This window comes from Schistocerca gregaria, chromosome 2 (assembly GCF_023897955.1).
Source record: "Schistocerca gregaria isolate iqSchGreg1 chromosome 2, iqSchGreg1.2, whole genome shotgun sequence".
Lineage (NCBI taxonomy): Eukaryota > Metazoa > Arthropoda > Insecta > Orthoptera > Acrididae > Schistocerca > Schistocerca gregaria.
This window is the reverse complement of record NC_064921.1, coordinates 649,846,245-649,862,416: the sequence shown is the minus strand read 5'-3', so window position 1 is coordinate 649,862,416 and position 16,172 is coordinate 649,846,245. Positions and strand designations below refer to the sequence as shown.

The 16,172-nt window shown below is 42.9% G+C and overlaps 1 protein-coding gene across 1 annotated transcript in view; it reads right to left on the bottom strand.

The window, feature by feature from the left end:
• Positions 1-16,172, bottom strand: part of LOC126335917 (Down syndrome cell adhesion molecule-like protein Dscam2) — a 935,428-nt gene that overhangs the window by 153,112 nt on the left and 766,144 nt on the right. Inside the window, exons 11-14 of the mRNA XM_049999390.1 lie at positions 14,373-14,656; positions 4,250-4,382; positions 2,658-2,816; positions 2,226-2,510 (exon numbers count right to left, since the gene is read on the bottom strand). Of these exons, the coding sequence (XP_049855347.1) occupies positions 2,226-2,510; positions 2,658-2,816; positions 4,250-4,382; positions 14,373-14,656 (861 nt within the window). The remainder of the gene's footprint in view (positions 1-2,225; positions 2,511-2,657; positions 2,817-4,249; positions 4,383-14,372; positions 14,657-16,172) is intronic.

Genomic DNA, 16,172 nt, shown 5'->3' with positions numbered 1-16,172 from the left:
CAGCTAACCCTTACCACCTTCAATGTTTTCCTAATATTTTCAAAAACATTTATAGTACAAATGCCGTTATTAAGGGAACTAGCTAATAAACTCGATAGAAGGAAGGAAAGAACATCAACAAAGATCTTTGTCCATGCAATTGCGTTATCCTATATTTTGTATGGTCCCTTGGGATTTATTTTGGAGAGGAGTTTTGCTCCTAGGCTGCATAACAAACGATCGTAGTGCAGCAATCTTTGGGGATATTCCGTCCAGTTGAGACAACGAGCAGTGGCTACTGTCAAGCTATGTCGACAGCGCGGCACACACAAAGCCTAACTACACTTCGTCGCTATGGTCGTGACGTCAATTGGTAGCTTATGTAGTGTTGCATTATGAAATAATGTATGCATTGTATATGTAGTTTGTGCAGTGATTGGAAGTGAGCAGTGAACGAACAGTGTTGCACTAGATTTTTACAATATTACATAACGCCTTTGTAAAACAGTATTGTACACTGGGGAAAAATCGAATGAGGAAGCACTGTTTTGAACAGAGTGACCTTGTGTTTGCGAGAGTGGAGGCTCCAAACTCCATACGACTATACTGATTTAAGTTTTCTGAAATTTCATAAATTACTTGAGGCAAATGCTAGGGTGGTTCCCACTACAAGACCACGGGCTACCTTTTCCATCCATCTCAGACTAGACTTCCAAGTATGTAACTGCCTGTATGTATGAATTACGTCATATTTGTTGTTCTTAAACATGCCCAGCATCGTTGTAAAAGTGATTTACCCCTTTACAGAATTATTATTGCTACTGTGAAAAAGAACTGTAACGTGAATCATACAAAAGCGCACCTAAAAAATAAGTCAGTGGACAATATCTTACTGATTTCTGCATTGAAGACTAAAACGTGAATGTGTTATAGAGTATATAATTATTTACAAAACGAAACAATGGAATATTCAGGCTGGAATAAAGATAATATTGTGAAAGGGATAGATTTCTAATCACCATACAGAGGAGATGCTGAGTCACAGATAGGCACAACAAGAAGACTGTCAAGCAATGTTCATCCTTCTTTCCTGTGTTTCACTTATCTTACTTGTTTGACAATCTTTTTGTTCTGCCTATCTGCGACTCAACAACTTTGCTGTATGGTGAGTAGCAACCTATCTTTTTCATAATATTGTATTTATAAATCGAGTGTGTTTTCTGTTGTTTCCCGTTATCTAGTGTTATTATGTGATAATGCTGACTGCTAAATAAATATTATGAAAGAAAGAAAGTCTTTCGTATTATATATGGGGTCTCGTCATGTCCGTCATAGGCTGCTATAAAAACTTCAAACTAATGTCTTTAAGATATTGTCAAGTTAATGTATTTACGCTTAATTTGGATGAAAATAAAATGACTTCATCTAATTCATTGAAACCGTTTTTTATGATAGAGAGGGATTAAAAGCGAAAAATTTTAATGTCTCGCAACTTTCAGCCCAAAAAAAAGGTACGCTTACTGCGTTGGCTGAAAATCTTGGCTACAGGTACAGACATACTAAAACCGCGAAGAATAAATTTTGGAATGGTTTCTTCGTTGCTACGTACAGTCCAGTTGATCAATATTCTTCCAAGGAGTATTCTAGCGATATCAACAGATCGCCCACTATTGATATAATTTTTATGGAGAATATTTCGCAATAGCAACTGCTTAAGATATTGTATGCCACTTGTCACAAACAAAGGAATGTAAGTTAGGTTTTAACGTCCCGCAGATACAGAAGCAATTGGTGTTGGCGCCAGATCGGTTCGACAAAGTGGGGCGAGTAAATCGATCGTCACCTTATTAACCTATTCGCCTGATGTGGCTTACGGAAGACACGGATAATCTAAATGTTGACGAGGAGTTGGTGGGGAAATAAACTTTGCTGTTCAGTTAGTTGGTCTGGTAAGTACAATCAACTTTCCAGAGAGATTAGCTACTTCTCCACTTCTCATTCTTGCTTTTCATAACTATGAAGTCAATTGAACAAATAATTTCGTTTCTAAGCCAAATACTTATAATTCCTCCTAGAATTCTAAGTATTTGTCTTAGGAACAAACCAAAAGTACGCCCTGGAAGTAGACTGATTATGGCGTCAAATGTGAAACATCTTGTCCGTATATTATCTCAAGTACAAGGCGAATACTATGCTAGAGGACATAAACTTATAAGTTAAAATACTCTTTACAGTGATGTGCTTACCATTTACTATGATCGGTACCGTGTAGTTCGTGATGGCTGCCGCATTCGACGCCTGACATGTATAATTTCCAGAATGATTCACAGCGAGGCCGTTGAAGCTCAGTGTACTCGAGTAATCGTCTATTGTCTTTTCTGTGATTCCTTGCCCATGAGGAATTGCCTTGCCATCTTTTAGCCAACGAATGGACACTGGAAAATCTCCTTTACTGATAATACATGTCAGATGGATTCTCATTCCTCGCTGAAGGTTAGACTTGACCAATATGGGATCGATCTCCGGCGCCTCTGAAAGAGAATGGTCGTTACGCTTAAATCTATATTACAGATTTGTGTTGTACAGCATGAGTTTCAGTTACACAAAACTGGTCAACTATATTTGCATACACGCTAATTTGGCGCCGTCATGTTTGATATACCATGTAGTCAACTTACCCATGACTTGAACATTCATTTTCCTTCTGGCGGTGTCTCCATCTGGGTTGCTGGCCACGCAGACATATCCGCCCTCGTCGTCCACTTTACGGATGTCTCTGATCAGAAGAGTTCCATTTGAAAACACCGTTTGGCGGTGAGTATCAATAAGAGGTCTTCCTGAAACAAATACTTTAGATGAGAAAACAACTGACTTCCGAGAAAGGCGCAGTATATATATAATAGGAGATGACTACAGTTATAGGAAGAAATTTTTCCTTGACAAAATGATGTTTGTGACAGATATGTGTACATTATTTAGCTATGTGAAGGTCATTGTTGATGAAAAACTACTTGTAGTAATTTAAAACCTATGGGTGCAGAGCGGCACGCTGTATCTTTACGAGCCAACTCTTCCCCATAAGGGGCAAGGGAATTAAAGAAAGATTAAAAAATAGTAGTATTAAAATTAAATGTATGAGCTGTGATAAACTGGGTATTTGTTGCGACACATTATATTTAACATTATAAGTAATCCTTCCTTACTGAACGTACTAGGTTGTCCTATTAGAAGGAATTGTCTGGTATTGCCGAATCTTGTAATTATGTGGTTCAATTGGAATCACTGCTTTACGCTTTGGGACACATAAGAGCTTTCCACTTTCTTCTACAACTAATAAACTCGATAAGCAGAATATGATGATTGGTGCTGACGCTGAACGAACGATCTGCACCACACAGTTACAAAATACACCACTACATTTATATGTTATAAACTTATCACGTATCTCAACAATCCATGACCAAATCGGGTAAGTCTTTATCACTTACGACGTCCATCATATCGATGTTTTGCTACTGTTTGACCGTACATTCAAATTATTTCGCATAATGTGGCGATGACTGAATAAAGTTAAGTAAATCTTTTTATCATCCACTTAATAAAGTGAACTAATATTACATATGTTGTAGTTCCTGTCAACCATCTCCCACTCAAAGATCTATGTTATGACCAGATGATTGTAATTTCATCAGGTGATAACAGTTATACTCAGTAACAGTCATAATCCTGGCTCTTGGCCCATGTGCTCTAATATCTTAGCTGCACGTTTTCTAAGCCATTGGAATCAATTTAAAAACACAAATTTTTTTGTTATTCCAGGAACAAAACCGATGACTACCCCTTACACTCAATTTCCACCAGAGAGTTTCAGATGACCTTGTCTTTGATTTGAATGCCTCTCTTTGAAGGCTGAACAAATTTCAGATGTCCACTTGGGGAAAAGCCCCAGTAGTTTTAGTGACCTTCCATTCTCAGGTGCAAGCGTTGGTGGTGCGATCGTGACAAACCCTAATTGCTTACCGATGTGGTCAGCAGATTCAAAGCTCTCTCTTGACCAATTTTCCCAGGAAGGCAAACCAAATCTCCTGTAATTTTTGTACCGATGTGCAATATCTTCATGTGTCACAGCACAAACGAAAACATTCCTAGCAGCACTCTAGAGCCGCTGAAGAGTCGAGAAAGGTGCATTACACACGGTGCACAGTAATATATTGCTAGGCTCTATGGTGATGATACGATAAGCAACAACTCTTCAGTCGCAACAACTCACCATCTTTCTCCCAGTAAATGCTGCTGATGGGGTACCCCGTGACGTAGCAGTTGAAGGTGACAGTCGTTCCGGCAACCACTCTCTTGTCCTGCATTGGTTTGATATACGGTGGGCCAATCACATGCAGGTACGCCTATTTCATCAGAATCAAGACACACAATGAGAAAATATTTGTTCATATACATACAAAAAAGATTCATTTTAATCCATAGCAATTAGTAGTGATGATATCAGAAAATAAGTTTTAAATGAGGCAAAACATGTTATTGTGTTAGCTTTTTTCATTAACATTTTCTTAGTATATATAAATAACAAACACGGCAGTCAAACGAAGTATTTGGCAGCGCTGGAAATAGCACTTCACGTTGGGAACGAGAAAACGGGTGTGGTGCCATCTGGACAACGAACCTGTAACATTTCAGTCGAAATGTCGTCGTGGACCGGTGAACGACGAACTGTTGCCATGAAGACGTTTCACAAAAACATCGGCAACTACAGGGCCGTGTAGCGTGTATATCGTTCTAATTACAATCTTGCATGTCATGTCCCGGTCCCGGAGGCAAGTGCTATCAAAGTGTGGGTACAGAACTTTGAGGAAAGGGGTAATACTGTGCGAAAGAGGGTTAGAAGTGCAAAACATACGCGCCACCAGAGAAAGTTTCCAGAGTGGAAGGAGACTTCCGTCCAAGTCCCAGGTGTTCTCAAGCATGCACTGCAACTTAACATATCGGTTCGCAGCGTGCGGCGAATATTGCATAAGGAACAGCAGTACCACCCATACAATTTTTAGATAGTGCAAAAACTGAATGCGGACGATCTCCCAAAGAGACTACGCTTCTCCCGGGAATGGAACTCCTGAACGATAACCCAGGACTGTGCGACCGGCTGATCATGAGCGATGAGGTCAGATTTTATGTGTCAGGCTTTGTTAATAAACAAAACTGTGGACACTGGCCACGTGAAAATTCAGAAATGCTTCATAAAACGCCATTTCGTAGTCAGAAAGTGGTAATGTAGTGTGGCGTATCAACAAATGGCTCTGAGCACTATAGGACTCAACTTCTGAGGTCATCAGTCCCCTAGAACTTAGAACTACTTAAACCTACCTAACCTAAGGACATCACACACATCCATGCCCGAGGCAGGATTCGAACCTGTGATCGTAGCGGTCGCGCGATCCAGACTGCAGAGCCTAGAACCGCTCGGCCACTCCGGCCGGCGGCGTATCATCGTTTGGAATCATAGGTCCATTCTTTTTTGAAGACGGCCGTGTTAAAGCTGTTGCTGTAATAACAGAACATTATGTTCACATGTTGAATCATTTCCTGGTGCGAAAGTTCGCCAACCTTCCTGTAGCCTGTAAACATTCTTCCGAGAAGACGGGACCACATACCATACGTGGCTGCATTTCATTAACACCCTCGAAAGTATCTTTTCTGGTCATCTCATCTCCAAGAAAGGGGACATTTCTTGGCCTCCAAAATCCCCTGAGCTTTCAGAGTGTAATTTCTTCCTGTGGAATCATTTGAAAATTCAGATCTTCCTGTGTGAACCGCGAAACACAATCAACTAACTGAAAAATCAAATTCAAGAAGAAGTTAATCTAATTCCATTGCCAGACCATCAAGATGTGATATCTGACATCTGTAAAAGACTTGAATGTTTGTTAAGGAAAATGGCGGCCATCTACGTGAAGTCATTTTACAAGTGATGGACATTTTAAACAGCAAGCATTGTAAATTTGTATTGTATTTATTGCTGTGAATAAAGTTGTATCTCTGGTGGAGGTTTCAAAATTGCCCATTTCACTAGCGCCCCTGTTAGTTTTGTATTTCAATATCTTCCGGTATTATTATAGTGACCTTTTTAACTATATACATCAAATGCTGTCCAGTTTTCTATACATCAGAAAAATTTACAAATTTTATAATTTATAAATGTTTTGTTCTATTTCAAAACTTTGAGAAATAAAAAAAGAATGATTGTGTCGAAAATAAAACGTGAAGTATGTGGAAGAGGTCACTGGCCATCATATCACTCAATTAGGCTTTTCTTGTTCCATTCGTGTATGGTTTGCGGGAAGAATGATTGCCTCACAGTCTGTCTGCGCGTTGGGATTAATCTCATTTTGTCTTCTCCTCCCGTACGGGCGCGATACGTAGGGGATTTTGGATATCCATGGTTCCTCACCTAATATGTTTCTTTATAATTCGAAGGTAGTCTTTCGTGGGATAACTGACGTCTACCATTGAGTTCAGGTTCTTTCAGCATGTCAGCAACACTCTCCTACGGGCCACACAAATCTGCGACCAATCGCGATATCGTTATTAGTACCCAGACCCAGAGTTAGTCCTATTTGGTGGGGGTCCCCCATTTCTCAGTATACTACCAATGAACGGATGCCTGACACCTGCTTTACCTACGGTAGAACCTACGTGCTCATTCCATTTTGTACTCCCGTCAATTGTTACACCCAGCATCATCCATGGGTAGTCTGAGGGTAATGCTAATGTTGTCTGCCATGTCACAAACAGAAAGCGTCCCAGAAAACTTGCCTGGGCTACAATTGAAGTAACTTCTATGTCTGTTAACTACGTTCCACCCAAGATAAAATGCTACATCCTGCTTACTAAATCTTTAGTCTAGTCACAAATTTGAATTGATACACTGTACGCCAATACTTACGTTAATAAGCTTTGGTGTTATACTGTGTCAAATACTTTTCGTAAGTCAAGGAATGCTGCATATACGTGACTGCCTTTAGTTATAGCTTTCATAGTGGCATTTGGGAAATGCGCGAGTGGGGTTTCGCAAACATATGTTTTCGGAATCCATTGTGGTTGGTATGGTGGAGGTTTTCTGTTTAAGACAGCTCACTATGTTTGATCCCAGAGTATGTTCTCAGGTACTAGAACAGATCTACAGGGTGGTCCATTGATCGTGACCGGGCCAAATACCTCACGAAATAAGCGTCAAACGAAAAAACTACTAAGAACGAAAGTTGTCCAGTTTGAAGGGGGAAATCAGATGGCGCTATGGTTGACCCGCTAGATGGCGCTGCCATAGGTCAAACGGATATCAACTGCGTTTTTTAAAATAGGAACACCAATTTTTTATTACATATTCGTGTAGTACTAAAGAAATGTGAATCTTTTAGTTGGACTATTTTTTCGCTTTGTGATAGATGGATCTGTAATAGTCACAAACATATGGCTCACAATTTTAGACGAACAGTTGGTAACAAGTAGGTTTTTAAATCAAAATACAGAACGTAGGTACGTTTGAACATTTTAATTCGGTTGTTCCAATGTAATGAATGTAGCTTTGTGAACCTATCATTTTTGAGAACGCATGCTGTTACAGCGTGATTACCTGTAAATACCACATTAATGCAATAAATGCTCAAAATGATGTCCGTCAACCTCAGTGCATTTGGCAATACGTGTAACGACATTCCTCTCAACAACGAGTAGTTCGCCTTCCGTAATGTTCGCACATGCATTAACAAAGCGCTGACGCTTTTTGTCAGGCGTTGTCGGTGGATCACGGTAGCAAATATCCTTCAACTTTCCCCACAGAGAGAAATCTGGGGACGTCAGATCCGGTTAACGTGTGGGCCATGGTATGGTGCTTCGATGACCAATCCACCTGTCATGAAATATGCTATTCAATATCGCTTCAACCGCACGCGAGGTATGTGCCGGACATCCATCGTGCTGGAAGTACATCGCCATTCTGTCATGCAGTGAAACATCTTGTAGTAACATCCGTAGAACATTAGGTAGGAAATCAGCATACATTGCACCATTTAGATTGCCATCGATAAAATGGGGGCCAATTATCCTTTCTCTCATAATGCCGCACCATACATTAACCCGCCAAGGTCGCTGATGTTCCACTTGTCGCAGCCATCGTGGATTTTCCGTTACCCAATAATGCATATTATGCCGGATTACGTTAACGCTCTTGGTGAATGACGCTTCGTCGCTAAATAGAACGCGTGCAAAAAATCTGTCATCGTCCCGTAATTTCTCTTGTTCCCAGCGGCAGAACTGTACACGACGTTCAAAGTCGTCGCCATACAATTCCTGGTGCACAGAAATATGGCACGGGTGCAATCGATGATGATGTAGCGTTCTCAACACCGACGTTTTGAGATTCCCGATTCTCGCGCAATTTGTCTGCTACTGATATGCGGATTAGACGCGACAGCAGCTAAAACACCTACTTGGGCGTCACCATTTGTTGCAGGTCGTGGTTGACGTTTCACCTGTGGCTGAACACTTTTCCTTAAATTACGTAACTATCCGGCGAACAGTCCGGATACCAAGGAGTATACATAACACACGCCCGCTGGGCATTTTGATCACAATAGCCATACACCAACACGATATCGACCTTTTCCGCAATTGGTAAACGGTCCATTTTAACACGGGCAATGTATCACGAAGCAAATACCGGCCGCACTGGCGGAATGTTACATGATACCACGTACTTATACGTTAGTGACTATTATAGCGCCATCTGTCACAAAGCAAAAAAAGTGGTCCAACTAAAACATTCATATTTATTTACGTACTTGACGAACATGTAATAAAAATGGGAGTTCCTATTTAAAAAAAACAAAAAAAAAAACAGTTGATATCCGTTTGACCCACGGCAGTGCCATCTAGCGGGCCAATCATAGCGCCAGCTGGTTTCCCCCTTCAAGCTAGACGACTTTCTTTCTTTGTAGTTTATTCGTTTGGTGCTTATTTCGTGAGATATTTGGTCCAGTCAGTATCAATGGACCACCCTGTATGTCAGTGAGAATAGTGCAGGCTGTCGCGTGCTTTAATCATAAATATATGCCTGTGTGATGCTAAATGTTATTATTGTTACGTAAAGAAAAGTATTGTCTTCTCAATAACCTTGAAATCGTGAGCTACACCTTTATATAAATTCAGAGCTGTGAATATAATTTAACAATCCTATGCAAGTGCAGAGATACTGTACCCTTTCACATTGTTTCAGGCGGCAGCAGAAAACGGTGCACTGTGGTTGAGGAGAGGTGTGCTGTGGCAGCTGTAATGTTGTGACGCGTCCATGTGACGCGTCAGGTGTTATGATTAACACAACGCGGGGAAAGTCCCTATCAGAGCCCAGAAATCCCGGCAGACTTCAGTCTGAGGTGCATCAGTTTGCTGGTCTATCCAAATGAATTTGGCTCTCAGGCATGGCAGTGGATGCTGGAATTGTCAAATTTCGATGGCCGACTCAGGATGATTAAGTTCACCCTCGTAACACAAAATACGATGATATGCAGTTCCACTGCCTCTGGCTCTTAGTCAACCACAAGATACAGACCACAAGTCTCACTCACTAGCGAAAAACCTGAAATTCTCCACCAGACGAGGACCAGAAGATGAATAATGCAAAGAATAACAACCACTTTCGACAAAGCCTCGGTAAGGGAGATGAATTAGCAGAAACGAAACCGCCCCCACATTGCACAAACCAATCGAACTATTCTCTACTCATTGAATCTCCACTGTTGACTGTTCCGTTGGCCTGGTAGCCAATCCAGACACAGCACCAGGGATTCCACGTTCAGGGCGCAACCCTCCACTTGCGTATCCTGAGGGGAGCCAATTAGCGAATTCAAATCTCTCTCGTCTGGAAAAAGGAGATTTTAGGCTAGGGAGGCGTCATTCTCATGGTAAGTATGGCCATGTTTCTGGCAAGAAAATCTACCTAGAAAGGACTTTGGTCCCTCATTTACAGAGAGATCTAATCTTTCTGGGCCATCCATTTCCAATTTCTGGAAGAAGACTGTTAAGCTTCCCTGACACTCGTGCCCATGAGATATGTTTTTGCTGCTTCATAAAAGAACCTGGCAGCTTCCTGGCATCAGGGGAGTTAATCAGGTCAGTTAAAGTCCTGCCTCCACTAAACACGTGCACCAGCTGCTCTGTCCGTATCGTCCCAGCTTCTAACATGAGAATGTACGGAGTTTTATAAACTTCCCACGATCTTCACAAGGGCTCAGTTTACAGCCATCCCTCTTACAAAGCTTCCTCCACCCACTTTCCACCAACTGGCTAACTTCTCAATGGACTGCCAGCCGGCTCAGGTAAATGTTTTGTGAACCAGCGCTCTTCTGTCTGATCCTAAGTGGAAGGGGGAGAGTGCTATGGCCAGATGTCCCTCTGCAGATACGATCCGCTGAGTGTTACCCCCAGAATCACTCACACTCAAAATTTATGGGCCCAATCCATCTTTCTCCCTGTTCTCCGTCGACTCCACTACAGCCCCTAAGGTACATGTAAGTTATAAGAACATTCTGGTCACAATTTTCTCATGTAAAATGTCATAAACCACACATACCAAATGTAGTATTGGGGAACACCGAGACCATGTACCCCTAAGGTACATGTAATAACATTCTGCGCACAATTTTCTCATGAAAAATGTCATAAATCACACATACCAAATGTAGTATTGGGGAACACCGAGACCATGACCTAAAATATACACATTAATCTGACTGACAATGTTATTAAAATGAGAGAGCGCGCCACTCTTTGCTACCGTGTGAAGGTACGCTGCAACAATGGTCACCGTGCTGACAGACCACCGTGTTTCGGACGTCGTTGCACTGCCTATGTGGATATTTGCCTTGCAGCAGACAAATTCATTTTCGAACTTCAAGGAACGTGCATTGCTGAGAAACTTTGCATGTTCGAGCATAAAATATGTCTGTTCTTTCTAGCGCTAGTCCATTGGAGGCATTGAGATCCAACATGACGATGTGTATATTCTCATAACTGTAGTAGGAGCATCAATATCGCAGAAAAATAAACTTCAGTCTCGAAAGACCATGATCGATATGCTGCCGAAATTCAGCACAGGGCGCCCAGCTTTTCTCCTTATACGATACATAACACAGGTATTTATTTATTGACCTTTGGTGTTAGACATTTTGTCAGAGAAATTAGCATTGACAGATGTGATATACAATATCGTATATGCAACACAGGCGTATTACATTACCCTAATGCCATTTAAAGTTCATGATACACTTTGTTTAGTCAACACAGTCAATGTGTCACACTTATCACATCTTCTCATGTAGTATGTTCTGTGCCTGATTTATACCTATATATCCGCCTATTGGAGAAACGAGGCACTGTTGACATAACCACTTTGGACAGCTGCCAAAACAGGTTTGTCACAGATTTTTACTCTGATCAAGGCCCTGGGAAAATTGCGCCTTTTTCTGTCGTAACGCGGACATCAAGTTATCACATGGCTGAGGACTGTAATCTCAGCCGGATGTAGTTCATAACACAGAGATTGCTAAACTTTCATCCTATAAAGATGTGAGAGATAACAGCTGTGACCCAAGGACTGAGCGTTTTATTACCAATATGCCGTCTAATTACCTTTATTTGTGGAAACCAGGTTTTTTGCCGAATGCTCGGCGGTGTTGCAGCTTAATGTCCTACTTTGGACTGTTGCGAGATCTGCCACATCTGTGACCATTCTCGAAAGATTTGTTTCCTTACACTGGCAACAAAATCCGTGTGTGGAAGACAACCGGTGGCCATCAATCACATTTTGTTTCGCCAGATGGTCCAACAAGTCTTACATGAGATATCAGACTGGCCCTTGACCCATGATAAATGAATACGTTTATGTTGGCTTTCACACTGGTAGATTAACTTAATTACATCAAACACACGGCCGTTAGTTCTATTGCTCTTTTTCTAGGTTTTCCAAGGAACTCCTGGAATCCGTGACAAGAATTATGTCGTCGAATTGATTTGCCGCATCTCCAAGCGCCTCCTTAATTGCAAGAACTTCGCCACTGAAGATGCTAGTTTCCGTCGAAGCTTAAACACAGTCTAAGATATGGGACCGCTCTAGCAGTAAGTAAAAAGGGCGCCCTCTCTTGTTTTGGAGCTGTCTGTGACTACTGTGCAATCAGATGGAAGTTAGCAGTCAGAGAAGTGAATGATGAATCCAACCCCCCCCCCCCCCCCCCGGGCTGGTAGAAGATTTGGGACTGGTAGTTCAGAACTTCGTAACTCAAGCCAAGTGCAGGAAGGTGAGAGTCTTTCAGTACGAGGGGTATGCAGTCTGTCTGTTAACTTGAACTAGTGGAGACGCCATCCTCCCTGGAATGTTATCGTCGTACCCAATGTCTTAAATGAAGCAGTTCAGTTTACGAAGGAGAGGATTAACTGTATGTGCTGCTCTGGTAAGAATGAGTATCTGAGCCATGAAATTCCTCCTCAAGTCTAGGGCCTTCACCAAAAGCTCATTCGCAGGCGTGAAATTCATTGCCCGAAGGCAGATTCGCATAGGACGGTACTGAGGGAGTGTCGCTCTTGCGTAGTAGAAATGTAGAGGCATTTCCTTATAAAGTGCATCCATATTCCAATATAGAACGAAACATTATACGGTACAGAGTGAGTAGGACTGGAACATCGGCTCCCCATTATACGCACGATAACGCTCGTACGATATTTAGTGATTGCAACCTAGGTACTCAAATTTTCTACGTGGCTTCCCCACATCAGTCTACTGTCGACAAAGAGTCCCTATGGGGCATAAGACGATGATTCAGCTGCTATTTCTGAACGAGAAACCTACTACATAATTTTACCATATATTCAGGACATAGAAGGCGTTAATCACAACGTGTGGGTGGCTGAAATAACCATATACACACAGAAGTAAGAGGCTCACTCCAAAAGAAATGCACACTAATTTTGTAAAAATACCGTTTTCATTCTGCATGTGTGAAAGTTTTACAGTGTGTAGATACATCCTTCCCGCTTGTTTTCTAACTTAGTTCAACCTGTTCCCGTGAGTGGCGCCATCACAGCATGTCTTCAAGATGACTGCTACACTTGGCGTTCGTCAGAAGCAACGTGCTGTAATAGAATTCCTGTGCTGCGAAAACAAGACAGTGGGAAACGTCCACAATAGGTTAAAAAAGACGTATGGAGATGCTGTTGTCGATCGCAGTACAGTTAGTGGGTGGGCAAGCAGGTTACGTGGTGAAAGCGGGCACTGCAATACTGAGGATTGTCCTCGCAGCGGCAGGTCTCGTACTGCACACACTCCAGATAATGTGCAGATAGTTAACGAATTGGTGACTGCTGACAGACGCATCACAGTGAAGGAATTGTCACGCTACATTGGGATAGGGAAAGGAAGTGTTTTCAGAATATTGAAAGCGTTGGCGTTAAAAAAGGTTTGTGCCAGGTGGGTTCCCAGGATGTTGACAGTGGCTCAAAACGAGGAAAACTGTATGCAGCGAACTTTTGGAACAGTACGAGAATGGTGGAGATGAATTTCTTGGAAGAACTGTGACAGGTGATGAAACATGGCTCCATCATTTTTTACCAGAGACGAAGAGGCAATCAATGGAGTGGCATCATGCAAATTCACCCAAGAAAAAAATTTCAAAACCACACCGTCTACTGGAAAATTTATGGCTACGGTGTTTTTAGATTCCGAAGGACTCTTGCTTGTGGACATGATGCCAAGTGGAACCACCATAAATTCTGATGCATATGTGATGACACTGAAGAAACTTGAAGCTCGACTGAGTCGTGTTCGACCACATGGGCAAAAGCAGGATGTTTTGCTGTTGCACGACAATGCACGGCCAAATGTCAGTCAAAAAACCATGGAAGCGATCACAACACTCGGACGGACAACACTGAAACACCCACCTTACAGTCCTGATCTGGCTCTATGTGACTATCATCTCTTTGGGAAACTGAAAGACTCTCTTCGTGACTCCCTTGTGGACGCTGCCAAACAGTGACTCCAACAGGTTGGTGCAGGGTATACAGGCGCTGGTTCCAAGATGGCGTAAGGCAGTTTGAGGGGTGGAAATTATGTGGAGAAATGAAAATATTGTTCGTAGAGGATGTATCTACACACTGTGAAGCTTTCAAACATGTAGAATAAAAGATACATTAAAAAAAAAATAGTGTGCATTTCTTTTGGAGTGACCCTTGTAAGTAATATCCTTATGCCACTCTGATGTTTGTCGTAGGTCACCTTAAGCCGTTAATATACGTTCTCAAACTTTTAGTGATTAGCTTTTGTGGGACCATCGTACCTGGTGCGTGACGGAGCCGACGGCGTTGGTGGCGGAGCAGGCGTAGCGGCCGCCGTGCTCTGGCGCCAGGGCGGACACGTTGAGGTAGCTGAGGACGCCGTCGGCGGTGACGCGGTTGCTGACGGCGACGCGCTCCCCGCCCGGCGACGACTCGAGCGGCGCGCCGTCCAGCGCCCAGGAGACGGCGGGCGCCGGCGAGCCCGACGCCTCGCACTGAGCCGACCACGCCGAGCCGGGCGCCAGCGTCGCGTTCGCGAACGTGCGCAGCAGCACCGGCGTTGCGTCTGCGACCGCAGGAGCCGGGTTTGAGCAGCACATCAGCAACTGCGCTAAAGCTTACGCTTTTTGCTGGTTACATACATCAGATAATTCACAAAGAACGACAGGAAGCATCTGGGAAAAGGCTATGGTTCTCCACAAAGGACCAATTGGGGAAAACACCTATCTGTCGTCATCTACATCTACATTCTGGTACCGCGCGCCGCGGAATTTGAATCCACGCCAGACGTCATTGACGTCGAAGACCCATAGAGGTCTCTGCACCATTGCGCCGTGAGCCGTGGCGGCGCGCGCCTCCTGGTTCGCTTTTAGTGTGGGGGCGCCACAGTGGAACACGTGCTCCCGGCGGCCAATAGCGGCGCCCCCGATAGCGCCCTTAAGCGCCGGCTCGTGCTCAACCAGCGAGTCTAATCCCGCGTACGTCGGTTTACACCTCGCTTCGCGCTAGACAGCGACTTTCTTGTTCTGTGTACAAGTGGACGTGTTTGTTTCCTTGTGACTCCGTTGTTCGATCTGGTTGTATTCGTTCTGTCCTTCGTTGGTGGTGTCCCTCCTCTCCCGTTGTGTTGTTGTTTGTGGGCCTCTCCGCGGGTCCCGCTGCGCTTCCTTCATTGCTGCCCCGCGTCGCAGTTACTACATACATCTACATACATGCTCTGCTAATCACATTTAAGTTCTTGGCAGAGAGTTCATCGAACCGCCTAGACAATAATTCTCTATTATTGCAATCTCGTACATAGCTCGAGAAAAAACGAACACCTACATCTTTCGGCACAAGCTCTGATTTCCCTTATTTTACTATGGTGATCGTTTCTCCGTAGGTAGCCTGGCGCCAGCAATACATTTTCGCATTCTGAGGACAGAGTAGGTGATTGAAATTTCGTGAGAAGATTCAGCGGTAACGAGAAACGCCATTGTTTTAATGACGTCCATTCCTAATCCTGTACCATGTCAGTGGCACTCTCTCCGCTATTCTGCGATAATACAAAACGTGCTGCCCTTCTTTGAACTTCCTCGAAGTACTCCGTCAATCCTGTCTGGTAAGAATCCCACATCGCGCAGCAGTATTCTGAAAGAGGATGGACAAGTGTACTGAAGGCAGTCTCTTTAGTACATCTCTCACATTTTCTAAGTGTCCTGACAATAAAACGCAGTCTTTGGTTAGCCTTCCCCACAACATTTTTTGTGTGTTCCTTCCAATTTAAGTTCTTTGTAATCGTAATTACTAGGTATTTAGTTGAATTTACGGCCTTTAGATTTCACTGATTTATCATGTAACCAAAGTTTAACGGATTCCTTTTAGCACTCATGTGGATGACCTCACACTTTTCGTTATTTAGAGTCAATTGCCAATTTTCATACCATACAGATACCTTTTCTAAATATTTTTGCAAATTCTTTTGATCATCTGATTACGTCACTAGTCGATAAACGACAGCGTCATCTCTAAACAACCTAAGACGGCTGCTGAGATTGTCTCCTAAATCTTTTATACAGACAAGGAACAGCAAAGGACCTATA